Raw genomic sequence first — 19,512 nt, 5'->3', positions numbered from 1 at the left:
CTTCCTTCCCAACCCCAGCGCCCTTCCCCCCAACGTCCCTGTCAACTGATGACCCTGAGAAAACAGAAGCAGCCAGAAGAGGCCTGCCAGCGGCTCCCGCCACCGTGCACGCCCGCCCACATGCGCCTGCGACGGCACCTGCCCCTTCTCTCTGCTTCTCCCACGTGAGGCCAACCTTGCACCTGCATGCACGCCAGGCTTTCCCCGCCCACCCACATCAGCAATTCCCTGCTCTAGGCTCCATCCGGGGCTCTCATCAGGCTCGGCCTTTGCTATAAAGGGCCAGCTACGGAATAGTTCAGGCTGTGCGAGCTGCACGACGACACAACCACTCAGCCGTGCTGCCGGAGGCGAGAAGCAGCCACAGAAAACACGAAACGCAAAGCTGTGTTCCGGTAAAGACACATTTACGAAAACAGGCTGCGGCCGGGATGTAGCTGTCGCCTGCCACTCCCTGATGTAATCATTAGGCAGACACGCTGCTGTTCCTCCCCCCCCATAAGGAGAAAGGAAAAGAAAAATCCTCTCTTGACCACGCTCTTTCCCAGGCAAACTCCTGGAGCACCCCTGCAAGGCTCTGACCCTCCCTCCACCAAGCGCTGTCCCCCAGGTCGTCAGTGACCCCCGTGTTGCTAAGCCCAGGGGACAGTCCTTCTCATCTCAGCCCGTGACAGTATTCGCTCGCCCCTCTCTCCACCTGGCTGCCAGGACGCCACCCTCCCAGTTTCCCTCCTGCCAGTCCGTGCACCTTCTGTCTCCTCTGTTGGTTCCTTCTTATCTATTTGGAGGCCGCAGGGCCCTGGCTCACCTCTTTTCTCTCTGCTCTGGCTCCTGGGGGCCCTCGCCCTGCGTCATGTCTCCTCTGTACGTGACGATGCTGACCTCACTGCCTCTCCTGCTCGGATCTTCCTCCAGAACCAGACGCACGTATCCAGCTCCCGACTTAACACCTCCATTGATTGGATCTCAAAATTAGCTTGGCGAAACCGGGCCCTTCATATTTCGTCCCCACTCCCCTGAGCCTGCCCCTCCGCTGTCTTCCTCGTCACAGAGAAAGGTGACTGCATGTCGCCAGACCCTGGAGGTCATCAGTGATGCTTCCTTCGCTCTCACTCCACGCCCATTTGGCCAGCTGCTCCTGGTATCCACTTTCTGGACACATCCAGGATCTGACCCCTTTCCACCACCTCCGCACTACGCCCAGTTCAAGCCTCATCATCTCTGTCCCAGTCACTGTGACAACCTCCTGGCGACCCCCTCGTGATAACCTCGTGATAACTCCCTGCCTTTAGCCTTGCCCCACAGAGCATTCTCAACATGGCCGCCAGGGGGCCACACAGGCCTCCTTGATGCTCCTGCTCATGCCAGGCTTTCTCCTACCCCAGGGCCTTTGAACTTGTTGGCCTGTCTGCTTGGGATGTTCGTTTCCTAGCTAACCACCGTCTCACTCTCAGAGAGGTCTTCTCTGCCCCCAGTGCCCTCCTGCGACATACTTCCTATCCCTCCTCCCTGTTTTACTTTTCTCCTTTGGATCTTGTTGCGTTGTTGGCTCATTTATTTTGCTTCCTGTCTATGCTGATCACAGGAAGGTAAGTAAGTTCCACAAGGACATGGTCTGTTTTCGGCTCTCCCACTGTGTATTAAGCAAGAGATATAGCCCCTCAGGGCCTCAATTTCCTCATGTATAAAACGGGGATGACATTAGTTATCCCCGGGACTACACAGGCCAGGTAGAAGGATAAAATGAGATGAGATCAGAAAACAAAAAGAGTGTCCAGATGTGAAGAACTGGGAGCGTCATATCGCCCGTGCCTAGAACAAGGCCCGGCATATGGTAGGTGCTCAATAAACAGCGGTTGTTCATAAATCAGGAGATCTCACATCGAGGTGTGGACTTCCGATCTCTCTTATACAATGGGGCATCTGGCAGCACTGGGCCATGGCGACGACTGGGTGGTGCTGAGAGATGGCTGTCCCTTTTATGTGGGCATGTGCTGCCCGGGTCATCACAGTACCTCTCCCTGGCTGGCTTCGCTTACTTAGGCCACCAGCCTGGCCCCCTTAGGCATCCGAGCTTGAGACCCCTGGTGAGAAACGTCCAAGAGGAGGCTCAGGGGTGGGTGGAGAACCTGCCAAGACTCCAGCGTGGACCCACAGCCACCCTGGATGGAGCAGCCCTCCTGCTCCACCCCTGCTGGAGGCCAGGGCCTCCTGGAATGCCCCACATGGCCAGAGCCGAAACATGACTGCCTGATCTTTGCAGCTATTAAAATGCCTGTATCAGTATCAAAGGGAAAATGCCAGGCGGCTACTCACTCCCCCCAGAGAAGGCGGCGAGGCCTGGCCTTGGGTTTAGGGGCCACTCCCTCCCTGTGCTTAGCTCCAGGACTCTTAAAGGGCTCAGGCTCCACCTGGTCCTCTGTAATACGTGTGTCCAAGCGGTGGTGGGGGGGGGGGGGGGTGGAGCCCAGAGCAGGTGAGCTCCGCACGCCACGGCTGTGACCTTGATCCTGGCACCTCCCCTCCCACAGGGAATCTGTAAAATGGGGCTATTACCCCCCCCTCCCCCACCAACCTCCCGGTGTTGCTGTGGAAAAGGCCTTGGAAACCATAAAGAGGGTCCTGCCTGCAGCCCTGCCTTTCGACTTTGAACTGCCCATTGACACGACCACACTGAGCAGAGCTCCAGTCCCTGCACCAGCGTCTGATTACAATGCCTGGCCCACAGCGGTGTGCCATCCCATGTGCCAGAGCCCCTTTCATCACCGCGTGCCACACGGTCCCTGGGATGGCGTCCTGTTGGAGATCAAGCCAGTTCTTGGAGGGCAGGGACTGGTCTGGTGTCTCGGGTCCACACTTGAACTGGATTAATCGCTTGGAGGTCTGCCCTTCCCTGCGGTGCAGGGGGACGTGGGCTTCGGCAGAATTTGGAAAGATGGAAATGGGGGAGGGGGGCGTTCTGGTGAGGAGCAAAGACACAGAGGCAGGACGGAGGCGGCACAGAGCCAGTGCCTGGGTCTAATCCCAGGGATGGCTCGCGGTGGGGGGGGGGGGGGGTGTGCTGGTCCCGTAGACGGGCTTTGTTAAGGGGACAGGCCCATGGCGGAGCGCAGGAAAATCAGCGCGGGGAAATCAAGACGGAGGAAATTGAGACACTCGAGCCACACCCGCCCAAACTGGACTTGCTCCGGGGGCCGGGAGGGGGTGCCATGGGGTGTGCCCAGGGAACTGTCTTCTTCCTCCCCACACAGTCCTCTTTGTGCAACGCACTTGGCACCTGATCACAGACTCCCAGGGCCGTGAAACAGGGCCCCGAGGGGCCGCCGGATGCCACGGGCTGCCTCTGCCCCCCCCCCCCCCGTTTCACCAGAACCGCACAGGGGTGTCGCTCCAGGCTGCGCAGATCAGAAAGAGTTGAGGGAAAGGAGGTGAATGCCCCGGGGTGAGTTTTCCAGGCTTCATAGGAGAAAGTCCTTCCTTTCAGCTAACCTTCGGCCCTGCTGCTGCCTCAGGGAGTTAGGGAGTGGGGCCCTTGGAACTATGCAGATGTGGGCAGGGGGCAGGCTGTCACGAGCCTAGGACTAAAGGTTCCAGGGGCCTGGGGTAGTTTCGGGGCCCGGTGCAGGATGAAGCAGGGGTCCCCTACACAGAGCAGGGAGGGGCTGGGCTGAGAGGGCTGGAGTGGAAGCCAGGAGCCCTGAGGCAAGAGAGGGTGGCGAGGGCCATGCTCTTCAGGCCCCATGAACCACATTAAGAGATGTAGTCTCTGGCCTGATGGCAATAGGAAGTTACCAAAGAGTGTAATTAGGGGACTGTGGTGACTGTATTTAGAGCTTCCTTTTTTTTTTTTTTTTTTAACGTTTATTTATTTTTGAGAGAAAGAGACAGAGTGTGAATGGGAGAGGGGCAGAGAGAGAGAGAGAGAGAGAGAGAGGGAGACACAGAATTGGAAGCAGGTTCTGGGCTCCGAGCTGTCAGCACAGAGCCCGACGCGGGGCTTGAACCCACAAACTGTGAGATCGTGACCTAAGCTGAAGTCAGACGCTCAACCGACTGAGCCACCCAGGCGCCCCTGAAAGATCACTCCAGCTGCTGTGTGGGTGCTGAGTGGGACAGGGCAGAGTGGAACAGGAGCAGGTGAGCTAGGAGGCCCTTGTCACAGCCCAGAAGAGCCTCGGGTAGCCTGGGTGGGGACGGGCGGGCAGTCGTAGAGAAAAGAAGACAGTCTGCAGGAGGCCGAGATGGTGCAGGCGGTGTCTGGGAGGAGGTGCAGCTGGAAGCCAGTGCATCCACAGATGAAGGGGTTGCGGGGAGCGGCGGGCTCCTACTCAGTTTAGACACGTGGAGTTTGAGGTGCTTTCAGGACACGCTGGAGGGGTAGGATGGCAGGTGTAGAGACGGGCGTGGTGCTCTGACAAGACGAACACGCACATTACAGCCAGAACAGTGAGCTGCATGTGGTAGTGAGCTCCCTGTCACTGTGGGTATGTAAGCCTCAGAACCAGGGATATCGGGGCGGGGGTGGGGGGGGATTTCCCCCCTTCCTTCCAACACTCCCTTCCAACACTCTGATTCTATGGAGTAGGGGGGAGGCTGGAGGTAGCAGGACCATCCTCTGACCTCCCATATCACCGAGTCTCCCCCTACCCCCAGGAAACCACAAATGCCAGCTCACTGGGACTAAGGCTATTCCTGGAAGAGCCCCAGGTAATGCCCCTTTAACCAGTCCCCTTTCTGCATCCTTGTCTCCTGAGGTCACCCTTCCCATCCTGCCCTACAGGCCTCCTTGGCAGAGCGTGACCCGATAGAGAACACCTGACGACAGGGGCTCGAGAGGCACTGCAGCGTGACAGGCAACTGCAGGTGTAAAGTCCCTTGGACGGCGGGATGGCAGGCCCTGTCACAGCCTTCCTGGGGAAGATGTGTCCCTTGCGGGCGGCAAGGCGTCCCCGCTATAACTGAAAGAACATAAAGGCAGGAGCCTGCTGGCAGGAGGGCCGGATGGACAGGGAAATACCGAGTAAAGGAAAGACTGAGACTGGACCGCGGGCATTAAGGAAGCCCGAGGCGGGGGTGGGCGTGGGCGGCAAGGAGAGGCAAGGAAGCTGAAGAGGCAGGAGGGGCCCAGGCCGCGTGGACTCTAGCCACGCGGGGCTTCGGGAAAACCTACAATAGACTCCAGGCTAGGAGACGGGGAGCCCCTGTGTCTCCCTGGAAAGCCGTGCCCAGCCTCTCGGGCAGGAAGTTCCTCCCCTCTGTGCGTGGCTCGCCCCTGCTTTTTGAAGGACCAGAGGAGCCCCTGCTGCCTGCAGCTGCGTCTCTGCCCTTTTCGGCCGCAAAGAATTTTCTGCAGGGAGGCCCCCACCCAGGGCAGGGGGCATTCGGCATGCGGATGTTGGGGGGGCGTCAGTGTGGAGCTGCGGCTGGGGTCTGCTGGCATCACGGACACCGCCCGGGAGAGCCGGGGACCCCGGTCCGCCCCAGCCTTCCCAGGCCCTCCCCAGATCCCAGCACCGTGACCCTCATGACTGCCGGCGCCAGCCTCTCGGCACTGCTCGGGACCCAGGTGAGGGGCCTGGGTGTAGTGGCACGGGTAAATGCTGTCTCTCTCCGTCTCAGGGGTTGCCAGCCATGGGACTTGCTAAATACCCCACCGCAAGACCCTACCCACAGGGACAGCATCGGGGTTCCAGGAAGGGGGTCGGCCTCGGTGGGTTTTACAGCTCCCAGCTGATGCTCTGCAGCCAGGGCCAGGTCTTTGAGGACACGCAGGTACGAGAAGGAGGGGAGACTAACTCTAAAGAGTTCAGTTGTTAAAGCGCTTCTCCCCCGGCCTTGCTTCAAAAGGAGACATTCAGCTGGCTGCGTGGACAGACAGACATGTATTAGTCCGCAAGGCAGCTGGAGGTAAGGGGCACCAAGAAAGGCGAGGACAGGGTGATACACGGGAACTGGGATTGGGACTTAGGCAGAAACTTCTGCCCGAAGGACTAGCCCGTGTCACAGGGTGAACCCCAGGTTGGGTGCTAAGCTTTCTAGAGGGCGGTTCAGTGTCCAAGAGACACGACCTGATCCATCCCTCCTGGAAAGTTCTGGACAGTGATTTTCCTAAAGGTGTTCATCACCAAGGCCTGATGTCACAAACGACATCCTCTGGGGCATTTTACAGCAAAGATGGTCACGTAGGCCTGATGCCAAGTCAGTTCAATCAGCGCCACCGCTGCGGAAGCTGAACCAAACTGAACAGGTCCCTAGCCCCTGGTCTCCACGACCTGCCTCAGCTGGCTTAGTAGGGTATGGTACTTTCTACAGATGGTGTACCACCAGCGGCCTCAAAGGGCTAGCTCTGGGGCCAGAATGCTTGGGTTCAAGGCCTGCCTCCGCGACTCACTGTGGGACCTTGGCAAAGTCACTGAACTTCTCTGGGCCTCCATTTTTCTCTCCTGAAGGAACGTAAAATGAAATATATATAAAAATATAACCACTTCAGAGGATTATTTTGAGAAGTAAACGAAGTAAGAGGTGGTAGAAATCTTGGAACAGTGGTCAATAAATATTAGCTATGACTCAACGATGAGGGAGGTGGTGAGGATTACAGCTGCTATTAATTGAAAGATTTCATCTAATCCGGCAACAACCCGCGAGGAGGCCATCATCATCTCCATTGCTCCGACCAGGACGCTGAGGCTCAGGTCACACAAGTAGCCAGCGGCAGAGGTCCATGTGACGTCACATGCTGTGGGCTTACCCACCTTACTGTTTTGCCCCAACCAAAAATGTGCCAGGCGCCTGGGCGGGTGGAGAGGAAGCTGCTGGCCATTGGGGGTTGTGGACGGGAATGGATGGACGCTTCCAGCCGCTCTGTCCAGGCGGGAACACATCACCCTGAACCATCCCCACTCTCCTGGCCAGCGCACTAGGGACGCAGCTCGTTTCCCCTTCGGCTGGTTGCTCTGAAACACCATTTCCAGGGCACGCCCCTGAGCAAATGCTGAGCATACAGCTGCGTCTTGGGTTGGGATGGGGGAAAGAGAGTAACCTGTAACAGAGGGACCTGAAATCGGCAACTAATTGGTGAGGGCTGCCTACATTACGCAGTCCCTGGGCTCCGTAAGGGACATGGAGACCAGTGGGCTCTCATCCCTCCCTGCTGCTGGATTGTGCGAGATCAAATGTGAGACAAGATATTTAAAGGCAACAGAGAGGAGAACACACTGCACAATGTGCTGGAGGCAGAGCCACAGAAGGCAAATAGGGATTACGTTGCACGCTGACGCTAAGACCCAGGGAGGGGCAGTCTGGGCGGCTGTGTTGAGAAGGATTCTGAGGCTGATCTAGGCTCCCTGGGCATGTGTTGAGAGGTTAGGAATGGCTGCCGTGGGGCTGGGGACAAGAGAAGTCAGCCCATGCCATGTCTCTACTTTCCCTCTCCCAGCTAGATGTTTGGCATGGCCAGCAAGTTCTGCAGGAAGTCAGAGCAGAGAGAGAGCCCGTTTTGGGTTGGAGTGGTTTGGGGAAGGCTTTCCAGAAGGCACTGGGGCAAGATGAAAATGATTAGGAGTAAGGGGAAAAAAGCATCTTTCTGAGGGTGTCAAACTGTGCATCTTTGCTTAAGGCAGACGGCATCGTGTTTCAGACGCTTTGACTCTCTCACCATTTTCCTATGAGGGTTTGCTACTTAATGAGGTCCTCAGTTTGGTCTGGAGCTACCTGATCACTGTAAGGCCTTTGGAGAAGCTGTAAAATGTTACCCCCTCTCCCTGGTGTTATCTGTAATAACTATTGCTCTGTATTTTTCTTTTAACTTAGAATCATGAGATGGCTCTTTCTCTCGAACACCGACTCTCACTAATTAGTGGCAGCTTCCCTGGGGCAGCGCTGAAAAGCATTCTGAGGCCGTATGTAAGCTCAACGGGGAAAGTGTGCTGCAGTCGATTAGCAATGTCTGCTGAGGCCAGGGAATGGGGAGTGGAGCATGCCAAGTCTTTACCACCACTTCACCAGACAATTAACTATTGTCTGGAAGGGGGAAGGTGTGGTGTGGAAGACAGATGCTCTCCAGAGAGGGGGATCCTACCTCTGGCTCTTCTGATCCCTGGCTGTGGAGGCTTCAGACCTGTTTTTTATCTATAGAGAGAAGGGGCTGGGATTGAGGGGCTCTGAGGATCTTCCTTCCATTGACTCCCCACAAGACCGCTCAGGCACTGACCACATATGCAAAGTCAGACGCAGTGGAGGCTGGCTGGCTGCATATAAGGGGATCTAGGGTCTGTCTGATTACGGAGGCCCAGGCTGCTGTGATCTACAGGCCACACCCCCAGAGGCACATACTTCCTCGGTAAGAGCCCCCCGTCTTTCAGACGCTGCTTTGATCTCTCCCCTGAATTCTCCTCTGGAAAAAAAACCAGTAAAAGGCCCCGGCACATACCCTCTAAATGTAAGACATTCCTGTTACGGTGGTTGGTATTGTTATTTTTATGGAGGAGGGAGTCTGCCCAGGGTTCTTCAACTTTTTAGCCTAGAGTTTCAACCCTCCCTCGACCCCCAGGGAATTCCTGAAGGTGGAAAACGCCCTTCCCACCCAAAGGACTGGATCATAGAGAGCAGGATGGAAGGACAGTGACATCAGTCTTCTTATCTGTAAAATGGGGCAGTGAGAGCGTCAGTCCCTCAGGGAGGTTGTGGGGACTGAAAGAGGTAACGCTCACAGCAGCGGCTGCTGTATGGACCCTATAAACGTGAGACGTTCTCATCAGGGGTGCCGTTACTCTCACTGTTGGGGGAGGGGAGTCCGCCTGGCACCCCCCCCCCCCCCCCCGCCGGTGCCCACCCGGAAGCTGGCTGCTGACACCATAGATCCTACAACTTGGATCTAGCTGTCTGAACTCGGGTCCCTCCTGCTTCCCAGCACACCCTCTGCCCAGCCCCTGGTGACATCCGATTTCCTCCGTTTGGGACATTCCAGTTTCTTTCTTCACAGCAAGCAAATCAAGTAACAGGCAGCTGGAGCGCTCATTAAGGGTCCCAGCCCAGAAGAGAGGCACCGATGGGGGAAGAGTTGGGGCCTGAGGACTGGAAGCCACACTGCCAGCTCCCCATGAGCTGGCTCCCCGCCCCCATCCTCCTCTCCCCGCTCTGACCCTCCCCTCCCCCACGGCCAGGCCCCTCAGATCCAGGCCTTCTGCTAACATCTGCCTCTGGCCTGCCTCATTCCAGGCTCCTCTCCCACCGGGTCCCCTCAGCCTGGCCTTCCCTGCTGGCCCTTTCTTCCACCCGCCTTCCAGATCCCCACACCCAGCATGCCGCTTTCCCCCCTGGGCAGGGGGGGTGGTTTGCGGTGCCCCTGGGTTCGTGCCTCCAGGCCACCGCACAGGCTGTGTGCTTCACCGGACTGCCCTGTCCAGTGCCCTTCTTCCATCTTCCAGGGAGTGGCCAGGCCCACCTGCTGCAGGACGGATTGTCTGCCCCAGCTTCCGGGGAGCACTCGTACAGTCCTGGGCACGGCCTTTGGTGGGGGCACCTTCTAGTGCATCCTCCCACCTGCCATCTCCTGAAAATCTCACAGCAACCCCAAGAGGGAGGCAGAGCCTGGGCGTTACAGAGGAGGAGCCTGAGGTTTAGGGGGTGGCATGGCTTGCCGAAGGCCACATGGCTGGGGGCAAAGCCCAGCTGGAATCCCGGGGTGGGGTCCCTCCACTCACGGGGTGCCTGTGTGCCCTTTACCGAAGGAGCCCTCCACATGTGCATGTCGCAGAATCACTCTGCTAACAAAGCCACTGCCCGGGCTCTCCTCTGCCTTTTCTTCCCTCTGGGGGATCTGATGGCCCCCCGCTTCTCCCTTCCCCGCCTCACCCCTGCCTCACCTTTGCCCTCTGCTCAGCCCTGGGAGAGCACACCTAGGAAAGGGACTCCTAGGGAGGAGGGAGGCCTCAAGTTGCTCCCGGACACATTTGCTGGCTTTGCTCCTAGTGCAGTGCTGTCCCACGGAACTTTCTGTGAGGATATACATATTCTGTGTCTACGGCGTCCAACAACTGGCAACCACTAGCCTCGGGTGTCTCTTGAGCCTACTTGAAATGTGGCTAGTGTGACTGATCACCTTAATTTTAGATGTATTAAGTTGTAATTAATGAAGTATAATGGGTCTCACGTAACTGCAGTGGACCGTGTAGCCCTTGGAGTGTCCCTTCATGAACCTCTGGACCACAGGCCCCACCCAGGGCATGCCTCCTAGGGCCACTCCCCATGGACAAGGCCACCTGCCGCCTCCACCCATAGGACGGGCCCCTCCCTCTGGCTCCGGTGCCCTCTGCTGTTGACCTCACTTCCCACCGGTTTCACTCACTCCTCTCTGTCCCCACCTGCAGCCCAGTCCGGGCCCCAGCCCCCTCTGGCCTGTGCTAGCCGCTTGTTTGGCCTTCCTCTCTGCCCTACTCTCCGCCCCATTCTAGGAACATACCTGCCCTTCTATGGCTCCCCATTGCCCTCACATAGATCTAACGGCACCTGCTGACCCAGGCTACCCGTCTCTCTCCAGTCAGATCTTCCACCATTCAGCTCCCCAAGGCAAACCGCACCCCCGCCCCCCACTCTTCCAACCTTCAGAAGCTGTTCTCTGCCCCTTGGAACAGGCCCCTCCACTCATCCCTTTTGCCTGGAAGTCTCCTATTCACCCTTTAAGGCTTCACTTGAAAATCACTTTCCCAGGAAGCCACTGCCGTCAGGTATGTTGCATGTTGATACATTCCCCAGACCTCCTCCGCCTCTATTATCGTAGCATGTTTCACATGACATGGTCACCGCCCGTTGTCTTTTTTTGGGTCCTATTTGTCTGTAAGTTTAGGAGGGCAGATGTGTGACACCCGCCCCCCAACCAATGCCTGATCCACGCCAGCTCTCAGAAACATTTGCCAAGTGAATGAATGAAAATGGTCAAAGGAAGGTGGCAGGACAGAGTGAAGAGCCAGGGAAGTGGGGTCAGTAGCTTAGGTTCTAGTTCTGGGTCTCATCATATGACTCGGGGTAACCTACTGCCCCTCTGCGGTCCTTAGTTTCCCCATCTGTAAAACGGGGGTCAGTTCAGATGCTCTAGCAGATGAGAGGTCTCAGAAGTCAGTAGGTACACAGGAAGCTACGGGTTGCAGAGGAGGAATCAGCACGTCAGATAACATTGTCAGTCCCAAGGCCCGGAGAGCGAGAGACTTGACATGGTTAAGTCTCAAGCAGAGGAAGCAAGGATTTGGGGCATGCCCTGGCCAGCAGGAGGGGCCAGGAAGAGGAAAGGATGGAGAGAGGCTTTGAGAGGGGCTCCCAGAGCCAGATGCTTGTCCCTCTGCTGTCAAGGACCCTGAGATACCTGGCGGGAGCCCTGACTGCCCGAACACCATCTCCACCACCCAGCCAGTCCCACGTGCACTGTCAACCAGCTGGCAAAGGCTGCCTGCCTGTTGAGCCCAGACACTTCCCAGGGGACTGTGGGTGGCCATCCCCTGGGTCCTGGCAGGGCATGGGAATGAGCTGCCGGCAGTGGTCATGGGTGTGCCGCTAGTCTCAGTAAGCTTGTCCTGGGACCACCCTCTCTGCTCTGGCCCTGTGGCCTCCCTCTCGGTGTCCACCCTGGAAAGGTGTGTGGCAAATTATCAGCCTTTGCCTGGCAATGGAACCTGAGAGAGGCCTGGCTGTAGGGAACTGGTACCTTGTGCCAGAATGATCCCAGGGCCCACCACGGTTAGAACTGGGCTCGGATGCTCACCACGACCACAACCATGTTCGAGCTCAGAGGAGTGAGGGTATTTGCCCCAGGCTGCACAGCTTTTAAGTAGCAGAGTGGGGATAAAAACCACCTCCCTGCACTTTACTGCTCCTACTAAGTAAGAGGCCCCCTCTGAGTTCTTCCTCAGGGGAACTTTCCAGGCTGTTCCAGGACCTCTTCCCAGGCCACTGCTGCCCTTACCTGTGGGTCCTCCCCTTCATTTGGGCCCTGGATCCCTTGTGCTGTCCAGATCCTTATAAGTCACCAAGACTCACACTCTCACTGCCCAGCTTTTCCTCTGGTGGCACCAATGAGACTGTATGTCCCTCCTTCCTGGGTGAGTTCTTTTCATGTACTCCTAAGATTGCCATGGCCAAGAAACACTAGTGGCTTTTAATCCACTTAGGTTCAAGGACATTTCGGAAGTGGAGAAAGCTCAGCATCCTTTCCCCAGAAAAACACGCAAACACGAAATGGTGGGGACCATCCCAGGGGACCAGGGATAAGAAACAAGAGAGTATGGGCTTACTCGGTCCCAAGGACAGTAGAACCAGGGCGACCCACACCTGGGCCCTAACAACCTGGGGCAATGGGCCGTGATCGGGACACCACTCCCTGCAAGGACTGCCCCTTCTGTCCCCCTCAGCCCCTTGGATGACTCACTCCCTCACACCCTCTTCCCAGCTGAACGTGGCAATAAAAGTCAGGCAGCGCTGATCCTCGAGGGATGGATGGGGAGGGCCGCGGGGGCCCAGCAAGCCCTGGTCGGGGCCACCGGGCACATATCCCGCCGCGTGGGCGCTGGGAGGCTCTCACACCGCCCTGGCGGGCTGCCTGGAGGCAGAAGCAGGGCCTGGCAGCTTCCGCGCGCCTCCGCGCGCCATGCCCCGCTCCACCTGCCCAGCGCGCCCAGGCGCTCTCTGCGCGGGACGCTGGGGGCGCCTGCCGGCGGCGGGAGCGGAAAGGTCCCACGCAAGCAGCCGGGGTCCTTCGGTTCCTCCGAGTCCACCGCAGGGCAACGTCCGTCCCCGCCCCCACCCCCCGGGGGGGGGGCCCCACCCCCGCCCCCAGCAGACGGCTCCTGCGAGGCCCCGGCGCACCGCGCCGCTTGGAGAGCAAGAGCCCGCGGGCACCGGCTGGTCGAAAGTTTGGAGGCTGCGCGAGGGGGCGCCGCGGGCAGGGATAAAAGCCAGTAACAAAGAGCACAGACCTCATCCAGCAGTTGGTTGACTCGTCCCAAAATAGCCGTCTCCATTTGCTGCTCCCCACGCTCCGATTCCAGGCGCAGCACCCGGGCCTGCAGCTCCGCGGTCCGAAAGTGGGCGAGCAGGCTGAGCGCCAGCGAACACAGGGCCAGCGCCAGCAGCCCGCACGACCCCGGGCTCGGCAGCCGCGCGCAGCGCTCCGCCGGCGCCACCGCCAGCGCCACCGTCGCGGGCGCGCTTAGCTCCCCCGGGCCGCGGGCACCGGCGGCTGCCGCTTTGCGGGGGCGCTCGGCTACCATCCCCTTGCGTCTCGAGAACCAATAAATAAATAAATAGAATAAATAAAGGCGAGAGCCGCTGCCCAGAGGCGCGATCCAAGCTGCGGGCAAGGGGGGAAAAATGTCCCTTTCCTTTGCTCCCGGCAAAGACGATGGAAAAATTAGCGGCAGGAGGGGGACAGCCGAGAGAACACAACCAGCTGCCGCTGGCAGTACAGCGGTAGTAGACCCAGGTGAGGAGAGAGTTACTTCGAAGAACGTTCCAAGTCCAGGAAAGTTAGGGGAATCCGGCCGGCTCTCCTCTCCGCCCCGTTTCCCCCTTCAAGTATCTGCAGAGTCCCGGAGTTGGTTCCGCGCTGTCGGTCCTTCTTGGTGTCTCGCGTCTCCCGGGCGAGCCGGCTTCAGTCCCGGCGCGAAGGGGCGCACACCGAGGGCCCCATGGGCAGAGGTGGGTGGTGGCCGCCGCCGAGAAGCGTTGGGGCCGATTCCGGCGCCTCTGTAATTTGACACACTGGCTGCGGCCGAACGGATCGGATGAGCAATCCGTGCTACTTCCCAAACTAATCTCTCCCACCCCCTCCCTCCTCCTCCTCCTCCTCCTCCTCCTCCTCCTCCTCCCCTCTTCTCCTCCACCTCCTGCGGGGCCGACGGCTTGGATTTATTTATTTATGCAAACTCGCCCGGGGTGGGGGGCGTGGTGTGCTGGGCCCGCTGCCCCAACCCGCGGGCCCGGGAGCCCCTCTCCCGCGCTCCCTGTCCCCTTTGAAGTGACACTCGGGGTTATTTATAGGCAGGAAGGGGGTGTGGAGTGGAGCGGGGGCTCTACTTCGCTCCCTTTCTCCGGATTCACACCGAGGGCCCTCTGCCTTCCACCGAAGTGGAGGGGCCAGGCATCTCTCTGCTTTGGGACAAGTTGGCAAAGGCAGCCTTTGGGATCCTCCAAAGAACCTGGCTGAGTTATGGTCAGGCACCTAGATGGATCTCTATATCCTGAGCAGGAAGCTCTAAATCTTTTCTGCCACCATTGTCCCCCCCCCCCCCCAACGTGTCCCGGTGTCTCATTCCCTCCCCGCTCACCCCAAACCAGTTCCACCTTGGGCCCTGTACCTCCCGAGTCCTGCAGCTCTGTGGAGCCTTTGGTTGGGCTCATTCCACCTAGCACATCTTTAACGTCTTTACTCCGGGGTGAAAAGTCAGCCCTCCAGAGGGCAGAGGAATTGGCCTCCTTTTCTCTCTTTCGGGACCAAGATGTAACAAGGTACAGGAGAATGAAACTGAGCAAGAAGGCTTAATTCCAAACAAGGTACCTGAGAGTCAGGTCCCGGTCCCTCCCCTTCCTGCCTGTCATTGATCTGAGACCCATTCCATCCCGCCACTGTCGGAGGAGCCTGCCCCAATCCGCCCAGCCATCAAAGGTGAACTATTCTCAAGGGCACGCGCAGTCAGACTCTCTCCCTGCAAGAGTCCTTCTCTGGAGCTCACCCGCTCCCTCCTGCTGTCATTTCCTAGGCTCCTGTAGAGAGACACTGGTGGCCTGAGGGCAGTTTGTAGTTTCCTCTCCTGTCATTCCCCCACCTTCAGTAACATTTGTATCCCAAGAGACCTTATCTCCCTGCCACCGCATGACATTCTTGCAAATGAGGTGGTGGGATTGAGCTCTTGGAGAAAGCCTACTTCCCAGGAACAGGGGGCAGGGGACAAAAAGGCCGGCCTTTGAAATGTGAAATGCGGGTTGGGGTGACCAGAGTGTTGTGATTCCATTTTATAAAAGCAGGGTGTACAACTTGACAAGGTATATACTGACTTGGTGGGGCCTGATGTATAATAGAGTGACAAGGCACACCTAAGGGTGTAGCACATTTAGGGGAGTAACATAGTAACGTAGCGCTCATATGTAATAAACGCTTTAGCATTGCAGGCTTGGTCAGTCAGCCCCATGGGGGACTACAGGGATACCAAATTATGCTTGGGAGAGTGCTGTTGGCCAGGGGTTCCAGGTCAGCGCAAGCTCTAGCATTTCCCCGAGGTGGAACGCCGGGTAAGGCCGCCTGTGTTCCCCCCAGGGGAGATGGGTGCCTCCCCCCAGCCACTCAAGACGATCCCTGAGAGAACCCATGGGTGTTGGAGACCACCAGGGGGCGCCAGAGAATTTCTGCACTGAGATGCCTGCCAGAGATTCTGGGGCTTGGATTCTCTACCTCCACCCCCGACCGGCCCCCCAGGCTATTGGGAATGGAGGGACAGCACAGGGGGCTAGTTTCATTCCTTCCTTGTTCCGCGAGCTGATCTTTCCCCTTTGCGGACTTTAGGAGCCCTCAGGAATGCTCAGCCGGTGAGACCGTTGACTTGGAGCTGGAAACAAGGAGGAGGTGCAGTGCCAGCCTGACCCTGGCATCGCAAACCGCATGTCAGAACCTCAGGGGCTTCCAGGGGACTCCGGAGTCAGAGAAACCTGGGTATAAATCACAGCTGTGTCAAGCTTGGGCAGCTTAACGAGGTAATGCAGGAAAAGCGCTCAGCAAAGTGCTCGGGCACAGAGCAGGCCCTTGGAAATGGCATCTGCTTCTTCTTTGGGATTCATAGTTGCTGGTGCCAGCTAAGATACAGCTACTGCTGGGCTCCCCGTTGTGAAACAGAAAGAAATTTCAATCCCAAGGGAAAGCAGATGAGTCACAGACTCCATTTCCCCATCACTGAAAGCTGGGGGTAGCAGCTTGTAGGAGGCAGGCCTCAGTCTGAGTGGGGGGGGGGGGTGTCCTATCCCCCAATGTCCCTTCCCTTCTCTGTATACCGTCTGGGGAATTCTCCCTCCCAGCGAAGCATTGCTTACCATAGACACAAGGTAACTGGGCTTATCCCGAACACTCTTTCTGCAGAAGTGGGGGCTGGGAGCTACGGACACGGGGAAGAAAAGACCCTACTTTTCAGGAGCTCAAAATCCAGCAGGGAAGATTGGATATGTTCGAAAACAGCTGCCACGTAAGGCAGAACAGTGAAACATCCCCAAAACAGTGCGCGGGCCACAAGAAAGTGCTGCGGGGGTTCCCGGGAAGAAGGGCAGGGATCCTGTGGCTCAGGAAGAATTTCTTGTTTGTAGTAAGAAGTGGCTTTCAGCATTAACCCAAAGAGTTTGACTTTGCTCTGTGGCCATGCTTATACCCCTAGAGGAAACAGATATTCTGGATACCAGGATGGAAAGCTAAGGAAAAGTGCCCCTATGCACATGGGCTGTACTGTTTCCAAAGTGTTTTCTGTGTTTTTCTGCTTCCACGTATTTGCTCCTGCTGGACCCTTTTCCAGAAAGTCCATCCTTTGCTTACGGGCTCTGGGCACCTTAAAATCCTGTTGTTCTCTCCAAACCCAATTTTAGGGTGCAAACCCCACTTCTCCGCTTCTCAACCTCCCACTTCCTGAAAGCCTTACCGTCCCGGCAAGTGAGACCCCACTGCCTCGTCTACTCCTGTCTCTCCAGCCTGATTTTTAGAGTTTTTTTTAGAGATTTTGTAGAAAGAGATTTTTTTAGAAATTTTTAGAGATTCTGTAGAGTCCTCTACTTCTCCCCGTGTCAAAAATGGTGGTTACAACTCCTCAGGAGTCACAGAGTCGCTGCTGAGCTGTGCCACCCGCTTCAGAATCACCCATAGAGGCCACAGGAGTGCAGACACCTGTTGTTTTTCTCCTGAGCCTATTCTCACTTCTCCCCATGACCGTGGCTCAGGTTCCCTTGGGGGACCCCCCTACTCTCAGTCCATGTGGCTCTGATGGGATTGACCCCATGCCTAGCTCCTATCTTCTTTTTTTAAACATTTATTAATGTTTATTTATTTTTGGAAGGGGGGGGTAGAGAGAGAGGGAGACACAGAATCCGAAGCAGGCTCCAGGTTCTGAGCTGTTAGCACAAAGCCCGACGCAGGGCTCAAACCCACAAGCTGTGATATCATGACCTGAGCCTAAGTCGGTCGTTCAACCGACTGAGCCACCCAGACGCCCCTTGGCTCTTATCCTCTAAGGTCGGGAAGGGATGGTTATTTCTCCACAGCGGGCTTTCTAAGAGAGCACCAACCAGAGCTACAGGAGGCATCTTGCCACAGTTCATTAAGATCTTGCCTGAAAATGAAACGAGTGGAGAGGCAGGCAGAGATGCAGAGAGACTGAGTCCTGAAGATATGTAAACTCTTGGATCAAACTGGGCCTGAAACTCATCCAGGCCTGCACTCTTCTTTTAAAAAAAAATTTTTATGTTTATTCATTTTTGAAAGACAGAGAGAGACAGAGCACAAGCAGGGGTGGGGCGGAGAGAGAGGGGGACACAGAATCCGAAGCAGGCTCCAGGCTCCAAGCTGTCCGCACAGAGCCCGAGGCGGGGCTCAAACTCAGGAACTGCGAGATCATGACCTGAGCCGAAGTCGGATGCTCAACCGACTGAGCCACCCAGGGGCCCCAAGGCCTACCTACACTTTTCAATTACAGGAGTCATATTTGCTTAAGCTAGTGTGAATTGGGTTTCTTCTCCGAGCCCAGAGTCACAGATAGGGGCTCCCTTACAGAGCCAGAAGCTCTTTGTGGTCGTGGAAGGGGCACAGTAATCCCAGGCTCTCATCCTGTTTATAGAAGTTCCCTGGCAGATTGGGATGTGCGTGCAAGGTAGAAAGTCCCTGTGCTGAGCACTCCTCCTGGGGGATCGTGCCCCTCCTGAGCTCCGGTTTCTGTCTCTCGGATGATGATTCTCCAGTGCAGACCCACAGCCTGCGCCTAGCACTCCTCACGCACCTCCAGCTGCCTCCTGCCAGCTCCCTTAGGAGCTCCCTTCCCCGCCACCTCATGTCACACGGAGCATCCCCTGTTCTGCCTTCCTTCTGTTCCTCTGGCACGGCACTGGCATCATCCTGTGGCTCAGGCTGGATGTGTGCCTTTGCCCTCGTCCTTACTTCCTCCATCCAGTTGGGACCAACCCCTGTGGATTCTACCTCCTTAGTTTCTTTCAGATCTGTTCCTCCCTTCGGATCCCTTTGCTTCCATTGCCTGTCCCATGCCTAGCATACACCAACTCAACTTTCCCCCCATAGTAACCACAACTGGGAAACCTAACCCAAGGAAGCCTGGCCCAGGACCTGCCAGAACATTCCCCCATGCACAGCTTTTTCGCACTTCCTGTTCCTCATTTCGTCCTCAGGTTTTATGATCCCTGCCAGGCCGGCACCCCTCCCAGCTCTGCTTCTGATGCCTGCATGTGGTAAGCAACAAGATAGAAGGGGCCTGGGCCCCTGGTGGCTTTGTGGGATTGAGTTGCCAGACAAGCCCAGACTTTCATGTGAGGGAGAAGTAACCTGTCTCAGCTGAGCCACAGACTACTTATTCTGGTCTGTCTCGTGTAGCCTAAACCACATCCCATGACCTGTGTCAATCCTCTCCCCGAGGGTGTGTGTTGCTAGACAGCAGGCGTGGACCATGTTTATTTCTGTATGCTCAGCACTCGGCCCAGTGAAAACGCCCCCAGAGATGGTATTTGAATGAATGAATGAGCGAATGAATGGATGGATGGATGAACTCCCAATTCCCACTCTTGCCCAGCTATATTGCTTCACCTGTGCACCTATCTCCTCTTATGCACGATTTAGAGGTTGATGGGCAACGAGAGGAAAGGAGAACTGAAAGGGATAAAGGCCTTCCCCGCTCTGAAATTCACCCATTCGCCAAATATTTGTGGAGCGCTTTCTAGTGCCAGGCCCCAAGCTGGTGTTGGAGACACCTCTGTGCACATGGAAGGCTCGTGGTGGAGGTGCACGGGGACAGTGCTACGATGAGGTCACGGGGGGGGGGGGCGTGGGGGGGCAGAAGGGGGTCCCCCCTGGGCTTGGGGGGGGGGGATGGGGCCTGAAGGATGAGCGGAGTCAGTCAGATAATGGGGTGTGGGGAGGGCTTGCCGCACAGAGGCATCTGCCTGTGCAAAATCCCGGAGGTAAGAGGGAGCATGGTGCCTTCGGGAAATTGTAAATGGCTCACCGGGCCTGAAATACAAAGTGCAAAGGAGGGAGAGGGCTTAGGGTAAAGAGTGGGTGGGGGCAGGGCAAGGTAAACGTGTGGGTTTTGTCCCGAGGGCAGAGGGGAGCCAGTGAGGGGCTGTTTCCAGCCGCTGACCTGCCCTGTGGAGGCCGCTTCCCAAAGAGCAGGACCTGAGCTCAGGCTCCGGGGAAAGAGGGTGAGCGAGGCAGTTCTCTTGGGCTCCAGCTGTCAATTCTGACTTTGTACAAGCTTTGAACGAAACGCTCGGCCCGGT

At 57.1% G+C, this 19,512-nt stretch overlaps 1 protein-coding gene across 20 annotated transcripts in view; it reads right to left on the bottom strand.

Moving 5' to 3' along the window:
- The window catches only part of COL13A1 (collagen type XIII alpha 1 chain), a 146,443-nt gene extending 132,654 nt beyond the window's left edge, over positions 1-13,789 (bottom strand). For all 20 annotated transcript variants that reach the window (XR_005793453.1, XR_005793461.1, XR_005793452.1 and 17 more), the window contains exon 1: positions 12,963-13,789. Coding sequence is in view for 9 of the 20 variants with exons in the window: in XM_040485247.1 (XP_040341181.1) it covers positions 12,963-13,256 (294 nt within the window). In the remaining 11 variants the exon portion in view is untranslated. The remainder of the gene's footprint in view (positions 1-12,962) is intronic.
- Positions 13,790-19,512: the final 5,723 nt, after the last annotated feature.

This window comes from Herpailurus yagouaroundi, unplaced genomic scaffold (assembly GCF_014898765.1).
Source record: "Herpailurus yagouaroundi ecotype Mexico unplaced genomic scaffold, PumYag 163, whole genome shotgun sequence".
Classification (NCBI taxonomy): domain Eukaryota; kingdom Metazoa; phylum Chordata; class Mammalia; order Carnivora; family Felidae; genus Herpailurus; species Herpailurus yagouaroundi.
The sequence above is the reverse complement of the archived record's forward strand: the minus strand, read 5'-3'. Positions and strand labels throughout refer to the sequence as shown.